The sequence below is a fragment of the Pristiophorus japonicus genome, chromosome 15 (assembly GCF_044704955.1).
Source record: "Pristiophorus japonicus isolate sPriJap1 chromosome 15, sPriJap1.hap1, whole genome shotgun sequence".
Classification (NCBI taxonomy): Eukaryota; Metazoa; Chordata; class Chondrichthyes; family Pristiophoridae; genus Pristiophorus; species Pristiophorus japonicus.
This window is the reverse complement of record NC_091991.1, coordinates 21,100,105-21,118,533: the sequence shown is the minus strand read 5'-3', so window position 1 is coordinate 21,118,533 and position 18,429 is coordinate 21,100,105. Positions and strand designations below refer to the sequence as shown.

Below are 18,429 nucleotides of genomic sequence, written 5' to 3'. Positions count from 1 at the left end.
GGTCTCGAACTACATCTTGAAGGGTGGAAGATGCCTGTGCGTGAATTTTTTTAACGTGTGGTGGCCGTTGCACACCAGCCACCATATGGGCTTGACAGAGCTCGGTCTTGGTCCAGTGGCAAGGATTAACCAAGATGGTTGGAGACCAGCTCTGGTGCACCGGCCTAGTGAGCGCACATATTGCAGTGTGTGCTGGCCCGTGCTGCCCCTGGGCCCTCACCTTTCTGGGCCCCGAACTCATGCCTCTCCTGCCAGTACAGAGGCAGTTGCAGACCTGTGCTATCTACTGTTGAGGTAGCTGCAGCTCACCACCACCTGAAAGGAAACATTTGTGAGTGGCAATCAAAGTCAACTCCTCCCTATTATGCCTCCATCTCCTTCTAGGCTAGCGTTTCAGCCAATTTTGGTGTCCACAGATATGTCAAACAAGTGACAGAAGCATTGCTCAGCAGTGTTTATAGGCTTACACACAAAATAGATTGATTGTGAGGACAACCTTCGCATGATCATCAGGTGTCTGCAGGTTTCCCATGCACTTAACTTTTCAAAGACATCAGGGAATTTCTGATGCAATGATCTTGTGAGTATATGTAATGCTCCTCTCTGGGAGGTCGCTAGTCCATATAGCCTCCATAGAAATATTCTGGAGAGTATTCGTATATTGTGGTATGTTCCCCACAAAGGCAAAGGGACTCTTTTGAGAATGTAATAACAGAAGACTATTTTAAATTCATGACATATTGGCTTATCTTTTCATGTGAAAGAGCTCCGTTTCTGTCACACTTGCTATAAGAATCAAGTGGATAGGTTTAACTTTTACCTGTCCTCAGGTTTGTCACCTCCTTCTACATTTTAAGTTAGGCCACTTGGTATTGCACTTATATAGCGCCTGCTCACATCCTCAGGACATTCGAAAGTGTTTCACAACCAATTTATTACTTTTAAAAACACACTCACTGCTATTATGTGGCGTGCAGTTTGTACACAGCAAGATCCCACAATCAGCAAACGAGGTGAATGAATAGAGGGAGAAATGCTGTCACTAACACTGGGAAGACTCTAAGTAGTGTTGTGAAGATCTTTTATATGTACATGAAGAGGATGGCACCTCTGACAATCCAGCATTCCCTCAGTACTTCACTGGAACCTCAGCCGAGGTTATGTGCACAACTCCTTGAGTGGTGCTTAAACCAACGACCTCCTGAACAGAGACCAGCGTGATACCAATTGAACCAAACTGTATATAGAACTATGCCATCTTTCCTTGTGTGTGCGCGCTTGATTCCACTGTGTGGTCTGCCAACTGTAGTTATTTTTTTTAAATTTGAAGTTTCATAGTTTCATCTCTGAGGGCAATATGGCAAAGAAAGAAATAATGCTGCACTTTGTTGCTGCAGCTCTTTAAATCCCTGCAGCAGTGCCCGGAAACCCTGCCTCTATGCAGAGAGTCCGTCCTCTCCACGGTTGTGAGTTTCCCTCAAATCCATAGATGTGATCAGCCATGCGCAATAGGTGAATGTCTGATCACATCTGTTGGACAGCTTTCTTGGCTCTTTTTGCTTTGTTGCGTTAAATGTCGAATTATATACACACTCAGTTGTAGTAAATGGCAGGATCAGGTCTTTTATTTAGATATTCATACCATACAAACCAAATATGAAAGCTACTGAGACACTTCACAGCGGCAGCTTTCTGCTTGTTCCGATTTCCAAGGCTGCTTGTGAAACACACCTTCCGAGTTTCCAGTGTCTAGTGTGTGTGTCTAACAAACAGCCAATTCCATCTCTTATACCTAAAAAGCCTTTGAACTCTTGTTTCCTTGCATAGTACATACAGACAATTAACATGCAGATGGTGTAGACTCAAATGGCATTGTCCTGAAATCACGACTAACTGCTTTCTGAATTATTATACACAAACCAGATTGTTTCCTCGCATAGTAACAAATGGTACATTCAAATACTTAACATACAGACAATTACTGTACACAAACCAGATGATTGGCAGAGGAGTTTCTTTGATTCCATGCATAGATAGTATCAATGATACATACAAATAATTCATCCCATCATAGGCACGCCCTCAAACGAGAATGACTTGCTTCCACATGAGTTCACAGGCGTTTCAATGAAGGACCTGATGTTCCAGTTCTGAACTCTAATTGAAGGGGTGGAAGATGCCTGTGCGTGGATTTTTTTAACGTGTGGTGACCGTTGCACATCAGCCACCACACGGGTTTGACAGAGTGAGGCCTTTATCCAGTGGCAAGGGTTAACCAGGCAGATAAATGACCAGCCACTCATTGTCCCGAAATCAAGTCTCTGCTTCAATCAACTCCCACCATGAAGTACTGTAAACACACAGGTGATCAGACAGACACATTTGAATGGTTCAATGGCTCCATATCGCCGAGCAGCCTGTTTCGATCCAAACCTCAATTTTCAACCTTCAACCCCCTTCGATTTCTCCAGACTGCGCCGAAGCTTTTCAGAACTACGAGCTTTCGCTCCCACAACATCCTGGAATCATCTGTTGTGGAACTTTTACACTTGCATCTTCCTGTCTTGCTAAATGGTCATCATTGATGGTCTACTAAAATGGCAGAAACATCTGATTTTGAATTGTGCGTTTTTTAAAATATAATTAAGTTTGCTATGAAAAAAACAAGCCCTATCATTGATCACCTGCAACAATGTACCTTTAACACTACTCGAGTAGTTAATGAGCCACTTAATTAGTATAAATAAGAAAAAAAATTGGTGATCCAGGTACAAATTGCTAACTGCTTGCCCGATACTCTTCTTAACTGTGTTATAAAGAAATAGGAGAACCTTTTTGATATGGGAGGATGATCTGGAGGCAACTGATGTGGCAATAGTAGCACTATAGGCTATACATAGTTGGACAATCATAGTTGTGAAAGATCGAAGCAAAAATGCTGCATTGACACATGGGAAATGTTTGCACTGGATAAAGGCCTGGCTCTGTCAAGCCTGTGTGGTGGCTGATGTGCAACGGTCACCACACGTTAAAAATAGTCGTGGCATGTAGATCGTGTTTTTTTAAAAAATTCGTAGCCAATCTTTCCAATTCTTTGTCAAATCACAAACGCCAGAGGTCACCTTGCACACACCAAGGATCACTCTGCGCCAATGCTCTTAGCCAAAAGGCCGAGAGCCACTGCACCGTTCCTGGAAGTACTGCAATACCAGGTTCATGCCATGGAGGTGGATGGGTCAGGCCACCCCACCCACCTCCTATTTCCAAAAAAAAAATAGGAGAACCACCTTCCTGATCCAGGGAGAACCACTTTGGGGTCATGGTTACTCCCCTGTCAGGTCAGTTACGCGTGATCTTAGCCAAAAGGCATGTAGATCGTGTTATGCTACCTTGGTGGAAAAGAGAATTCACAGTGAGAAATCATTTTCATGGCCTAAATCACTTCATCTTAATCCTCACTGCTTTTATGTTTAAAGGCAAAACTCGCACGTAACTGGAGGACACTGATGGGGGATCTCTACTCTCATGGAATGTGAGGAAGGAATAGTCGATTTATTCAGGAGGGGGCTTGAAAGGTGTTGGGACTATGGATGTTACGTGGATGTGTGGAACAGCTGGTATGTACCATATAACCATGATTTGCATATTTAACATTAATAAAACTGATTGTACATTAGCCTCTAAGCTTGCAAATGGATAAGTGTGCTTATGCATTCACAATGTTCTATCTCTTCACAGAGCAAGGAGAACCCAGTAGTCTACAAGTTGCACAAAATCATTACCATCTAGACTTAAATCTCACCCCCAGCTCGCAAAGAAGAAGATCCCAGTGGGTTGAAGATGAAACAATGGAGTACAGAGCACCAGTTTTAATTTTTAAGATATCTTTTGCTTTCAGGGTGGAAATTGGGTTGGGGGCGGTGGGGCGGGAAATGGTTTGTGTCTGCAGTCACAAAGTTCAGCAACTGGACCCTGAGTGTGGAGCGGAGCACTAAGGGAGGCGTTCCACACCTGTCTTGGGGCGCAAAGCCGGCTGAGCAACTGAAAATCCATTGCTAAAGAGCCGGCCTCAAAGAAGCTTCCCTGGGGGAAAAAAACCCCACAAAAAACATTCCCAATATCTTGTTTACCCAACATAAACATAAATCGCAAAAATAAAAAAAAACAATCTCACGTATCTCATTCAGTAATTCTTTCCCTCACTGCTGCTGGGACAGCTCTGACCATCTGGTTTTTCAGGTGGTCTCTGTACAGGGCACTGTGGGACGCTACAGGGTCAGCGCGAAACAAAAATCAAAGCGCTGTCGAAACCGGGGACATCGCACACTACCTGACGCTCCCCGGCAGTACTGGTCAGCGGCACCGGCACACTGAATGTGCCGGACGGCGCGAATGCCGACGCCCGCAGCTCCAAGCCCTTTAACGCCCCTGTTCCGACCCTTTCCAGGGGCGCTAAGTGACCGAATTTCTACCCCAAGATCTATTGTCACTCGTCCCTGCTGTTTTGGGGAGCTCTACAACAACCATACCATGCATTTATAAAGCACTTTTAATGTAGAAAAACATCCCGGGTGCTTCACAGAAGCATTATCAGTCAACAATTCACTGGGAGCCAAAGATGGAGGTATTAGGAAAGATAACTAAAAGCTTAGTGAAAGAGGTAGGTTTAAGGAGGGTGTTAAAAGAGGTGGAGAGATGAAGCGTTATAGAGAGGAGCCTAACTTGCTTTGAAACGAATGCTTGGTGACTCTGTGAAAAGAAAGTTGTTTTGATATACATGGCAGATGGAAAGGGAATGGTTTGTTGGAAGAGTAACAATTAGCACTCTTGTTGCCATTGATTAATATGACAAAACTAGCAGTGGTGATATTGGTAATACAGTTAATAAGACCCAGTACCAATATCTCTTGTGAACACTGCTGTGGAGACTTTAGAGTCCCAACCATAAGACGCACTTGCAACCAAATTCATCTTACTTGGAGAAGGGTTCCAGGAAACCACAGTGAAGACCTCATAGATTCCCACTTTCTGTGCTCACACAGATCAGCGGAGCTTGTGAGGGGTCTCCAGCAATTGCATGCATGGAATAGCACAGGAGCAGCCAGAGGCACTCATGTCAGTCATAGTTCTGTGGCATCATCCAGCTCTGCACAAGTGACAGTAAATGTTGGCTCTGAAAGCAAACAGCCCACACCGATTCTGGCAACGGAGGTTCCTGGGACTGATGGCAGTGTATCTCCTACTGCAGGCTGGGCAGCAGTGATACTGCGTCAACTGTGCGAGCATCCAGGTGTCAGCCATATCAACAGTCAACGCACAGAAGTTCATGGCACGCAAGGGAAAATACACCTGAAAAAACCACGACAAACACCTACACCATATGCATTAAAGATAAAATAAAATATCTTCACTTATAATATATCTGTCATTCTTTCAATTTGCAGATATGGAAGTGTCAGTTTTCCAACAGTAAAGCTAATGTACTGTTTACTATACAAAACCCCCCCCAGATAATTCAAACATCAGTTCTATGATTTGTAAATACGCCCGATAGAAAGTAAAAGTGCCCAATAAAGTTGTTGAAGAACTGGTCACTGAGCTCGTAACCTCTCTCACTGACTGCGGTGGCTGGTCTGCGATAGTTGGTTACTCTGCACCAAAATCCTGCTCCTCTTCTGTGATTTTCAACTACTCGCCATTCAAGTCCATACTGTGGCCCCTGCACACTTTCTCTGGGCCTGTTCAAAGGTCCCCTCTGACCGACTTCAGCACCCTAAATGTCTGCTCACTGAGGCCATTTGGCTTTCCCTTGTAGCTGTTCTCTGCTATGGTGTGCACGTTGAACAGAGGTTGTCACGGCTATGGTTGCTGCACGTAATACTTTCTAGTAGCCAGCCGGCAATCCATCCTTCTCTTTCACAGAGCTATGGCATCTTTCTGATTGCTAAAGAATGAAAGCATCATGTATAACTCCCAGGAATTAAAAAAACAAGAGGTCCTGGGATGTGGGCGTCACTGGCAAGGCCAGCATTTATTGCCCGTCCACAATTGCCCTGGAGAAGGTGGTGGTGAGCTGCCTTCTTGAATCGCTGCAGTCCGTGTGGTGAAGGTGCTCCCACAGAGCCGCTGTTAGGGAGGGAGCTCCAGGATTTTGACTCAGTGACGATGAAGGAACGGTGATATATTTCCAAGTCAGGATGGTGTGTGACTACATTGAAGTGCACTGTTTTCTTATGTGGGTCAACTTATATATCGTTTGGGCATTTATGGAACAGCCCTTGCTCTTTAGATATTCTGCACATTATATAGTTACGTCTCGGGACTTTAGTAAATTTACCAATTTGATCGATTACCATTGGGAATTTGACATTTTTACTACATATTATAACATTTTCATGTTAACCTATCCTTTTTCTTTTCATTTGCTGAAGGATTTGCTGTGCTTTTCCAGCATTTTCAGAGTTCTAGCACTCACTGTTTTTTCTATTTACCGCTAATGGTTCACCTGGACTGGCCACTTTGAAAGATTTCAGCTCCCGGACTATGATGCTGAAACTTACACTAATATACTGAAATATCAGGACGGACATTAGTATTGTAATATTTAACCCTATAAAGCAAAGTGTCAACTGTGGCTCAGTGGATAGCACTCTCACCTCAGTCAGCAGGTTGTGGGTTCAAGTCCCACTCCAGGGACCTCAGCACTGAAATCTCGGCTGACACTCCAGTGCAGTGCTGAGGGAGTGCTGCACTGTCGGAGGTGCCGACTTTTGGATGAGATGTTAAACCAAGACCTCGTCTGCTCTCAAGGGGAAATAAAATATCCCATGGCACGATTTCAAGAAAGAGCAGGTGAGTTATCCCCAGTGTCCTGGCCAATATTTATCCCTCAAACAACATCACGAAAAGAGATAGTCTGGTCATTATCATATTGCTGCTTATTGGAACTTGCTGTGTGCAAATTGGCTGCCGCGTTTCCTACGTTACAACAGTGACTACACTCCAAAAATACTTCAGGGGCCTTGAAAAGCACAATATAAATGTAAGTTTTTCTTTTCAAAGATATCCAGTGTGTGTATCGTCTTTATAATCGGCAGCTGATGCTAAGACGCAGGTAACCACATAAATATTAAACAACCAGTTATCTGTAGAGGGTAACCACATCAATATTAAACAACCATTTAACTGTCGAGAGGGTAACCACATAAATATTCAACAACTAGTTATCTGTGTAGAGGGTAACCACATAAATATTCAACAACTAGTTATCTGTGTAGAGGGTAACCACGTAAATGTTCAACAACCGGTTATCTGTAGGGAACCACGCACTATATTCAACAAACAGATGATGAAAAATGTGCAATTCCACGTTCAGCAGAATGAACATCGCATTGTTCATAAGAACATAAGAAATAGGAGCAGGAGTAGACCATATGGCCCCTCGAGCCTGCTCCGCCATTTAATAAGATCATGGCTGATTTGATCATGGATTCAGCTCCACTTCCCTGCCCGCTCCCCATAACCCTTTATTCCCTTATCGCTCAAAAATCTGTCTACCCCCACCTTAAATATATTCAATGACCCAGCCTCCACAGCTCTCTGGGGCAGAGAATTCCACAGATTTACAACCCTCTGAGAGAAGAAATTCCTCCTCATCTCAGTTTTAAATGGGCGGCCCCTTATTCTGAGACTATGTCCCCTAGTTCTAGTTTCACCTATGAGTGGAAATATCCTCTCTGCATCCACCTTGTCGAGACCCCTCATTATCTTTTATGTTTCGATAAGATCACCTTCTGAACTCCAACTGTATAGGGTATTGGTGAGGCCGCACCTGGAGTACTGCGTGCAGTTTTGGTCACCTTACTTAAGGAAGGATATAATAGCTTTGGAGGGGGTACAGAGACGATTCACTAGGCTGATTCCGGAGATGAGGGAGTTACCTTATGATGATAGATTGAGTAGACTGGGTCTTTACTCGTTGGAGTTCAGCAGGATGAGGGGTGATCTTATAGAAACATTTAAAATAATGAAAGGGATAGACAAGATAGAGGCAGAGAGGTTGTTTCCACTGGTAGGGGAGACTAGAACTAGGGGGCACAGCCTCAAAATAAGGGGGAGCCAATTTAAAACTGAGTTGAGAAGGAATTTCTTCTCCCAGAGGGTTGTGAATCTGTGGAATTCTCTGCCCAAGGAAGCAGTTGAGGCTAAATCATTGAATGTATTCAAGTCACAGATAGATAGATTTTTAACCAATAAGGGAATTAAGGGTTACGGGGAGCGGGCAGGTAAGTGGAGCTGAGTCCACGGCCAGATCAGCCATGATCTTGTTGAATGGCGGAGCAGGCTCGAGGGGCTAGATGGCCTACTCCTGTTCCTAATGCTTATGTCCTTATGTCCAATGAGTACAAGCCCAATCTTCATAAGCCAACCCCCTCATCTCCGGAATCAACCTAGTGAACCTTCTCTGAACTTCCTCCAATGCAAGTATATCCTTCCTTAAATACGGAGACCAAAACTGTACACAGTACTGTAGGTGTGTCTGTACAGTTGTAGCAGGACTTCTCTGCTTTTATACTCTATCCCCCTTGTAATAAAGGCCAATATTCCATTTGCCCTCCTTATTACTTGCTGTGCCTGCATACTAACATTTTGTGTTTCATGCACAAGTACCCCAAGGTCCCTCTGTACGGCAGCATTTTGCAATTTTTCTCGATTGAAATTATAATTTGCGTTTCTAATTTTTCTGCCAAAGTAAGCTCAGTAACATGTTCTTTTGCTGCCCTCTAGTGGCCAGCCTATTCCTCGAGTTGAATACACAGAAGAAGAGATTAAGACTTGGGGGACGGTGTTCAGGGAGCTGACAAAACTTTACCCAACTCATGCCTGCCAGGAGTACCTTAAGAATTTTCCTCTTCTAACAAAACACTGCGGCTACAGAGAGGATAATATCCCACAATTGGAAGATGTTTGTGTATTTTTGAAAGGTATTTAGGACTACATTCACTGTACACTAATATGGATTTTCCCTCCCCAATATATGGATTGAATTTAAGTAGAAACGCGTTTCCACCATGTTTCAGAACGGTCAGGCTTTGCAGTGCGACCAGTGGCTGGATATTTGTCTCCAAGAGACTTTTTGGCTGGATTAGCTTTTCGAGTTTTCCATTGCACTCAGTATGTGCGTCACTGCTCGGATCCCTTTTACACCCCAGAACCGTAAGTTTCTGTTTACCAGACTTTGCTTCTGTGTACCAAGTCATTCTGAAACCGTTGTGAGATTGAATTAATAACTATTAAATGAATGAATGCTTTCCAAGGTTTTCTATTGAACAATAGACGATTAATATTGCTGTTATGCTTTTAATCATAATCAATATTAAAACTATTCAGTATAATCTGACTGTCATTCAATGGAATCTCAGGCAGGTGGAATTTTACAACCATGTTTGTTTATAAAGTAAAGCTTTAACTTTTAGTTTATATCTATACCATCCCGAGGCTAACATAAAAGAGAATTCAAAGGTCTTCCATAGGCATATAAATAGTAAGAGGAGGGGTGGGGCTGATTAGGGACCAAAAAGGAGACATGCGCATGGAGGCAGAGGGCATGGCTGAAGTACTAAATGGGTACTTTGCATCTGTCTTCACCAAGGAAAAAGACGCTGCCAAAATCATAGTGAAAGAGGAGGTAGTTGAGACATTGGATGGGATAAAAATTGATAGAGTAGATACTAGAAAGGCTGGCTTTACTCAAAGTAGATAAGTTACCAGGACTAGATGGGATGCATCTGAGAATGCTGAGGGAAGTAAAGGTGGAAATCAGGGAGGTACTGACCATAATCTTCCAATCCTCCTTGGATCTGGGGGTGATGCTGGAGGACTGGAGAATTGCAAATGTTACACCCTTATTCAAAAATGGATTTAAGGATAAACCCATCATCTACAGGCCGGTCAGTTTAACCTTGGTAGTGGGGAAGGTTTTAGAAACGATAATCAGGGACAAAATTAACAGTCACTTGGACAAGTGTGGATTAATTAAGAAAAGCCAGCATGGATTTGTTAAAGGCAAATCGTGTTTAACTAACTTGATTGCGTTTTTTGATGAGGTAAAAGAGAGGGGTGATGAGGGTAATACAGTTGGTGTGATGTATATGGACTTCCAAAAGGTGTTTGATAACGTATCACATAATAGACTTGCCAGCAAAGTTGAAGCCCATGGAATAAAAGGGACAGTGGCAGCATGGACACAAAATTGGCTCAGTGACAGGAAACAGAGAGTAGTGGTGAACGGTTGTTTTTTGGACTGGAGGAAGGTATACAGTGGCGTTACCCAGGGCTAGGACCACTGCTTTTCTTGATATATGTTAATGACTTGGATGTGGGTGTACAGGGCACAATTTCAAAATTTGCAGATGACACAAAACTTGGAAGTATAGTGAACAGTGAGGAGGATAGTGATAGACTTCAAGAGGACATGGACAGGCTGGTGGGATGGGCGGACATGTGGCAGATGAAATTTAACGCAGAAAAGTACGGTGATACATTTTGGTAGGAAGAACGAGGAGAGGAAATATAAACTAGAGGGTACAATCCGAAAGCAGAGAGAGTTGGGGGTATATGTGCACAAGTCGTTGAAGGTGGCAGGGCAAGTTGAGAAAGCGGTTAAAAAGCCTATGGGATCCTGGGCTTCATAAATAGAGGCAGAGAGTACAAAAGCAAGGAAGTTATGATGAACCTTTATAAAACATTGGTCCGGCCTCAACTAGAGTATTGTGTCCAATTCTGGTGTTCAAAATCTGGATGGATCTAGACAGAGTAGATAGAGAAAAACTGTTCCCATTGGCAGAAGGGGTCGAGAACCAGAGGACACAGATTTAAGGAGATTTGCAAAAGAACTAAAGGCAAGATGAGGAAAAACTTTTTGATGCATTGAGTGGTTAAGATCTGAAATGCACTACCTATAGATGCGTGTGTGCATGCCTGCTTGTACCTGGCGATGCTTATGTATAAGTTAATTTAGCTATTGTACATTGCTATGTATGTGTACAATATAATCCTCTTTTTTTCAATATGTATTTTTCAGAGATACATGCCATGAACTGCTGGGTCATGTACCTCTTTTGGCGGATCCAAGTTTTGCGCAGTTTTCACAAGAACTAGGTCTTGTCTCTCTCGTTGCCTCAGATGAAGATGTTCAGAAGTTAGCCACTGTAAGTTGCCTCTGGTTTGAAATTTTTTACAAGTATGATAAGGCGATTTAACCATATATTCATATGACTATGGGCTCAATTTTGGCCAAGCCCGTTTTTCGGCGCACTTACCGGAGATGCGCCGTTTTTCTCCGTTCAGAAGTGCGCCGAAAAATTTCCTTCCCACGTTGGCCGCTGTCCGGCCTCCTCCCCGTGGTCGCGCAGTGTGGCCAGTCGAGTCGGGGGTGGAGCCAGCATCCTGCACCAATAACAGCGCTGGGACGTCTGCACATGCGCAATGGGGTGTCCACGCATGCGCAGCAACTCCCCACCCCCGGTCTCTCTGTGTCTTGCTGCAGCCGCTGTGTGGGACCCGATGCCGGCTAAATGTTGTGAGTAGGGGTACGGAGTGGCAGTTGCACGGACTGCTTAGTTCCATTTGATTTGAAGCTTTAATCACTTTAATCTTAGAAATCCCACCGGGAGGCCACTCGGCCAGGGCTAGGGGCGGGCGGGCAGGAGAACTGATAGTGCTACCTTCCCGGGCCAAGTTTTAAGATGAAGGTAGGACTTACTTCAATTTTTTAGTTGTTAGTGAACGCTTATTACTTTTTGTTTGCAAGGTTTGGTGCTTTGTAAGTTTTGGTGCTTTAGGTACAGGTCCTTTCCGCTTCCTTCCCCGGCCCTATCCCAGGCCGAATGGCCACCGATGTACCAATTTCTTAATTCTCCGCAAGGGTTTTCTGAAGTGGCCATATACGCTGGCCTAAGTAGATTTGGAGTAACTATTAGCTGGCCAAAGTTGTCGAAATGGACAGAACTGATGTAGGTGGCTGGAAACGCCCCCTTTTGAGAGAAAAAAAACGGAACTAAAAAAATCGTAGCTAAAAAAACTTACACTGGTGCAAATTGATTGTGGAAAATGGGAATTTTTAAGTTACGCCAGAAAAACCAAATTACTCCAAAAAAAAACAGAGCAACTCCTGGCCAAAATTGAGCCCTAAATATCCAGAGCCTGTGCCAAAACAGCCCATTTTTGCTACTTTTCCCAAAACAGGTTTATTGCTCAATGTTCTGTTTGACATTGATTGCTTGTCTGCAATGACTGGATATAGTAAGTGTTGAGTTTATTATCACTCCCAGATGGCTTTCATCTTCTCCCTAAGACAGCTCAGCAGCATTCATTGAGATAGTATGGTCTGCAGCTGTACTGATTTGAATTGAATTGAACTTGTCCTGTTTCCATATGTGGCCTTGCTTCCATTCCAGTGCTATCTCCCTTGTATCCATTGACTTCCTCCCAATGACCGTCAGCACTTGGTAGATTTTTCGGGTATATAAGAGTAAATTCACACGACACAAATGGAACACAGGTCAGTGATAGAGCTTCAACATTTCATCGTCAATATCATATTTTCAGTGCAGGTCCCCATTGGGAGCACAGAATCAATGAATTTACCCTATATTGTCCATCCTTGGGGATTTATTGGTTTGAGCACACTAAGCCTGTCTAAGACCTCTGCAAAACTAATGTCAAAGTTTAACTAAGTTTAAGGTGGCCACTAGTGTCGTTTTTAGTCCCCTCTTTGCCATTTGAGCACCTTTATCATATTTTTGGAAGTTCTTTGTTAATAGCACTGAGTGTCAACTCCCTCGACCCCAGGGATACAGAACAGTGCAGCAAAAAATTTAACGACCCCACCAGGATTGGCAAGGTAACACACTGGGCACTCTCTCCTTTTCTTCTTTGCCCACCCCGGGTGCCAGCGCACTCTTGAATGCCAGCCTTGGCTCAGTGGCAGCCCTCTCGCCTCTGGGTCAGAAGGTTGTGTGTTCAAATCTCACTCCAGTGACTTGAGCAAATCATTTAGGTTGAAAGTGCTGTGCAGTACTGAGGGACTTAGGTAAATTTCATTTTCCAAATGTGCTCTTCTGACACAGACACTTAGCGCATTGCTCCCTTATTTAGACCAGTCAGACATTTCCTATTGCTTGTTACAGCTTTCAGATAACATCAGATAGTTCTTTCATGCTTAGTGCCAAGGACAATTCCTGTAAGAGAGCCTTTCTTGCCTAGGGAACAAACATTGACCATGTGTGTATAATATCTAGCAATATGGTGCTACCGAGAATCAAACAAAACAATACTGGTACGATCGTTGGCTTACTGCAAATTGTCTGTTCCTAATCTTCAGAAAGCGGGAAACCAGTAAATCTTGTTGCTTGAGCTATAATGTATGAATCAAGTTTATGTTCAAAATTAAATAGTATTAAAAGATCAACACTGCAGATTTCAGTTGATTACAGAACAGTAACTACAATAACTTGTCTTTGTATTGTGCTCCTCACGAGCAGGAAGACCTCTCTCAATGTTTTATAACAAGAAGAAAAGGGATGCAGTGGACACTGAAGATGTGGAAAGGGAAGAGAGTGGAGAAGTGAGGAAGGGGATTAAAAGGCACAGCCAAAGAGGAGGATTTTGAAAGCAGGGAGAGAAAATGGAAGGGGGAGGACACCGGGCACAGAATTCCAGGGGACAGGAGTACAGTGGCTGAACGCGAGGCTGCTGAAGCTGGGATTGAACGATGTTTGCAGCGATGCACTTTTGGTGGTAGCAATAATGTAGGGAGGGTAAGGCCATTGAGAGATCTAAGACTAGGGTGAGGGATTTGAAATTGACATGCTGGAGGCACGGAGAGCTGGTGGGGCTTGGTGAGGGCAGGGTGTGAGGGCAGGGTGTGGGGGTTGAGGGCAGGGTGTGGGGGGTGAGGGAAGGGTAAGCGGGGAGGGGGAAGGGTAGGCGGGGGGGGGTGAGGGTGTGGGGGGTGAGGGCAGGGTGTGGGGGGTGAGGGCAGGGCGTGGGGGGTGAGGGAAGAGTATGCGGGGTGAGGGAAGGGTATGCGGGGAGGGGAGAGTGACAGGAGGGTATATGGGTCGAGGGCAGGTTGCACGGGGGGTGGGGTGAGGGGAGGGTGCAGGGGCTGAGGGCGGGGGGTGAGGGATGAGGGCAGGGCTCGAGGGCTGAGGGCTGGGGCTGATGGGGTGAGGGCAGGGTGTAGGGGTGAGGGCGGGGTGCACGGGGGGATGAGGGCTGGGTGTGGGGGTCTCAGTACGGGTGAGGAAATAAGCTGTGGTATGTTGGATGAATTCAAGCTCGGGAAGGTTATGGGGAGTGAGGGTGGGAAGAGGTCAGCGGGAAGGGCATTGGAAATATAGAAACATAGAAAATAGGTGCAGGAGTAGGCCATTCGGCCCTTCGAGTCTGCACCGCCATTCAATAAGATCATAGCTGATCATTCACCTCAGTACCCCTTTCCTGCTTTCTCTCCATACCCCTTGATCCCTTTAGCCGTAAAGGCCATATCTAACTCCCTCTTGAATATATCCAATGAACTGGCATCAACAACTCTCTGCGGTAGGGAATTCCACAGGTTAACAACTCTCTGAGTGAAGAAGTTTCTCCTCATCTCAGTCCTAAATGACTTACCCCTTATCCTTAGGCTATGTCCCCTGGTTCTGGACTTCCCCAACATCGGGAACATTCTTCCTGCATCTAACCTGTCCAGTCCCGCCAGAATTTTATACGTTTCTATGAGATCCCCTTTCATCCTTCTAAACTCCAGTGAATACAGGCCCAGTCGATCCAGTCTCTCCTCATATGTCAGTCCTGCCATCCCGAGAATCAGTCTGGTGAACCTTCGCTGCACTCTCTCAATAGCAAGAATGTCCTTCCTCAGATTAGGAAACCAAAACTGAACACAATATTCCAGGTGAGGCCTCACTAAGGCCCTGTACAACTGCAGTAAGACCTCTCTGCTCCTATACTCAAATCCCCTAGCTATGAAGGCCAACATACCATTTGCCTTCTTCACCGCCTGCTGTACCTGCATGCCAACTTTCAATGACTGATGTACCATGACACCCAGGTATCGTTGCACCTCCCCTTTTCCTAATCTGCCGCCATTCAGATAATATTCTGTCTTCATGTTTTTGCCACAAAAGTGGATAACCTCACATTTATCCACATTATACTGCATCTGCCATGTATTTGCCCATTCACCTAACCTGTCCAAATCACCCTGCAGCCTCTTAGTGTCCTCCTCACAGCTCACACCACCACCCAGTTTAGTGTCATCTGTAAACTTGGAGATATTACACTCAATTCCATCATCTAAATAATTAATATATATTGTAAAGAGCTGGGGTCCCAGCACTGAGCCCTGCGGTATCCAACTAGTCACAGCCTGATATTCTAAAAAGGACCCGTTTATTCCTACTCTCTGCTTCCTGTCTGCCAACCAGTTCTCTATCCACGTCAGTACATTACCCCCAGTACCATGTGCTTTAATTTTGCACACCAATCTCTTGTGTGGGACCTTGTCAAAAGCCTTTTGAAAGTCCAAATATAACACATCCACTAGTTTTCCCTTGTCCATTCTACCAGTTACATCCTCAAAAAATTCTAGAAGATTTGTCAAGCAGGATGTCCCTTTCATAAATCCATGCTGACTTGGACTGATCCCGTCACTGCTTTCCAAAAAATGTGCTGCTATTTCATCTTTAATAATTGATTCCAACATTTTCCCCACTACTGATGTCAGGCTAACTGGTCTATAATTACCCATTTTCTCTCTCCCTCCTTTCTTAAAAAATGGTGTTACATTAGCTACCCTCCAGTCCATAGGAACCGATCCAGAGTGATAGACTGTTGGAAAATGATCACCAATGCTTCCACTATTTCTAGGGCTACTTTCTTAAGTACTCTGGGATGCAGACTATCAGGCCCCGGGGATTTATCGGCCTTCAATCCCATCAATTTTCCTTACACAATTTCCTGCCTAATAAGGATGTCCTTCAGTTCCTCCTTCTCACTGGACCCTCGGTCCCCTAGTATTTCCGGAAGCTTATTTGTGACTTCCTTTGTGAAGACAGAACCAAAGTATTTGTTTAACTGGTCCGCCATTTCTTTGTTCCCCATTATAAATTCACTTGAATCTGACTGCAAGGGACTTACGTTTGTTTTCACTAATTTTTTCTCTTCACATATCTATAGAAGCTTTTGCAGTCAGTTTTTATGTTCCCAGCAAGCTTCTTCTCATACTCTATTTTCCCCCTCCTAATTAAACCCTTTGTCCTCCTCTGCTGTTTTACAAAATTCTCCCAGTCCTCAGGTTTGCTGCTTTTTCTGGCCAATTTATATGCCTCTTCCTTGGATTTAACACTCTCCTTAATTTCCCTTGTTAGCCACGGTTGAGCCACCTTCCCCGTTTTATTTTTACTCCAGACAGGGATGTACAATTGTTGAAGTTCATCCATGTGATCTTTAAATGTTTGCCATTGCCTATCCACCATCAACCCTTTAAGTATCACTCGCCAGTCTATTCTAGCCAATTCACGTCTCATACCATCGAAGTTACCTTTCTTTAAGTTCAGGATCCAAATCTCTGAATTAACTGTGTCACTCTCCATCTTAATAAAGAATTCCACCATATTATGGTCACTCTTCCTTCCCCAAGGGGTCTCGCACAACAAGATTGCTAATTAGTCCTTTCTCATTACACATTACCCAGTCTAGGATGGCCAGCCCTCTCATTGGCTCCTCGACATATTGGTCGAGAAAACCATCCCTAATACACTCCAGGAAATCCTCCTCCACCACATTGCTACCAGTTTGGTTAGCCCAATCAATATGTAGATTAAAATCGCCCATGATAACTGCTGTACCTTTATTGCACACATCCCTAATTTCTTGTTTGATGCTGTCCCCAACCTCACTACTACTGTTTGGTGGTCTGTGCACAACTCCCACAAGCGTTTTCTGCCCTTTGGTGTTCTGCAGCTCTACCCATACAGATTCCACATCATCCAAGCTAATGTCCTTCCTTACTATTGCATTAATTTCCTCTTTAACCAACAACGCCACCCCACCTCCTTTTCCTTGCTGTCTATCTTTCCTAAATGTTGAATACCCCTGGATGTTACGTTCCCAGCCTTGGTCACCCTGGAACCATGTCTCCGTGATGCCAATTACATCATATTATGATGTAATTATCTGCGCAGTTAATTCGTCCACCTCATTCCGAATACTCCTCGCATTGAGGCACAGAGCCTTCAGGCTTGGTCTTTTTAACACCCTTTGTCCCTTTAGAATTTTGCTGTAATGCGGCCCTTTTTGCTTTTTGCCTTGGGTTTCTTTGCTCTCCACTTTTACTTTTCTTCTTACTATCTTTTGATTCTGCCCCCATTCTACTTCCCTCTGTCTCCCTGCATAGGTTCCCATCCGCTTGCCATATTAGTTTAACCCCTCCTTAAACAGCAGCATAAAGGTGATGAAGGTATGGACTAGAATAATGGTAGCAGAAATGGAAAGAAAGAAGCGGTGGCCGGTGCTGTGTAGCTTTGGTAACTAACTGATGTACAGGGGAAGAAAACTGAGTTTAGGGTCAGGCAGGATGCTATGATTACGCACTTCGTTATTCAGGGACGTTGATGGACTGAAGGCCAGAGGCTTGGAGATGCTGATGGAGGCAGAAAAGCACGGCCTCAGTTTTGCTGCGGTGCAGCTGAAGGAAGCTTTTTTGATGTGCTAATATCAGACAAGCATATTTATGAGTATGGCAACAATATTTGGATCAGTGGAGGAAGCAATGAGGTAGATCTTGGTGTTACATAAGAACATAAGAACTTAAGAATTAGGAACAGGAGTAAGACATCTAGCCCCTCGAGCCTGCTCCACCATTCAACAAGATCATGGCTGATCTGTGGACTCAGCTCCACTCACCTGCCCGCTCCCCATAACCCTTAATTACCTTATTGGTTAAAAATCTATCTATCTGTGATTTGAATACATTCAATGAGCTAGCCTCAACTGCTTCCTCGGGCAGAGAATTCCACAGATTCCCAACCCTCTGGGAGAAGAAATTCCTTCTCAACTCAGTTTTAAATTGGCTCCCCCGTATTTTGAGGCTGTGCCCCCCCTAATCTCCACAACTAGTGGAAACAACCTCTCTGCCTCGATCTTGTCTATCCCTTTCATTATTTTAAATGTTTCTATAAGATCACCCCTCATCCTTCTGAATTCCAATGAGTAAAGACCCAGTCTACTCAATCTATCATCATAAGGTAACTCCCTCATCTCCGGAATCAGCCTAGTGAATCGTCTCTGTACCCCCTTCAAAGCTAGTATATCCTTCCTTAAGTAAGGTGACCAAAACTGCACGCAGTACTCCAGGTGTGGCCT

The 18,429-nt window shown here is 44.3% G+C and overlaps 1 protein-coding gene and 1 pseudogene across 1 annotated transcript in view; one reads left to right on the top strand and one right to left on the bottom strand.

Annotated features, from left to right (window-relative positions):
- LOC139281422 (tryptophan 5-hydroxylase 2-like) overlaps window positions 1-18,429 on the top strand; it is a 64,407-nt gene that overhangs the window by 20,908 nt on the left and 25,070 nt on the right. Inside the window, exons 6-8 of the mRNA XM_070901586.1 lie at window positions 8,788-8,984; window positions 9,081-9,216; window positions 11,084-11,210. Of these exons, the coding sequence (XP_070757687.1) occupies window positions 8,788-8,984; window positions 9,081-9,216; window positions 11,084-11,210 (460 nt within the window). The remainder of the gene's footprint in view (window positions 1-8,787; window positions 8,985-9,080; window positions 9,217-11,083; window positions 11,211-18,429) is intronic.
- Window positions 3,176-3,381, bottom strand: LOC139226061 (U2 spliceosomal RNA; annotated as a pseudogene).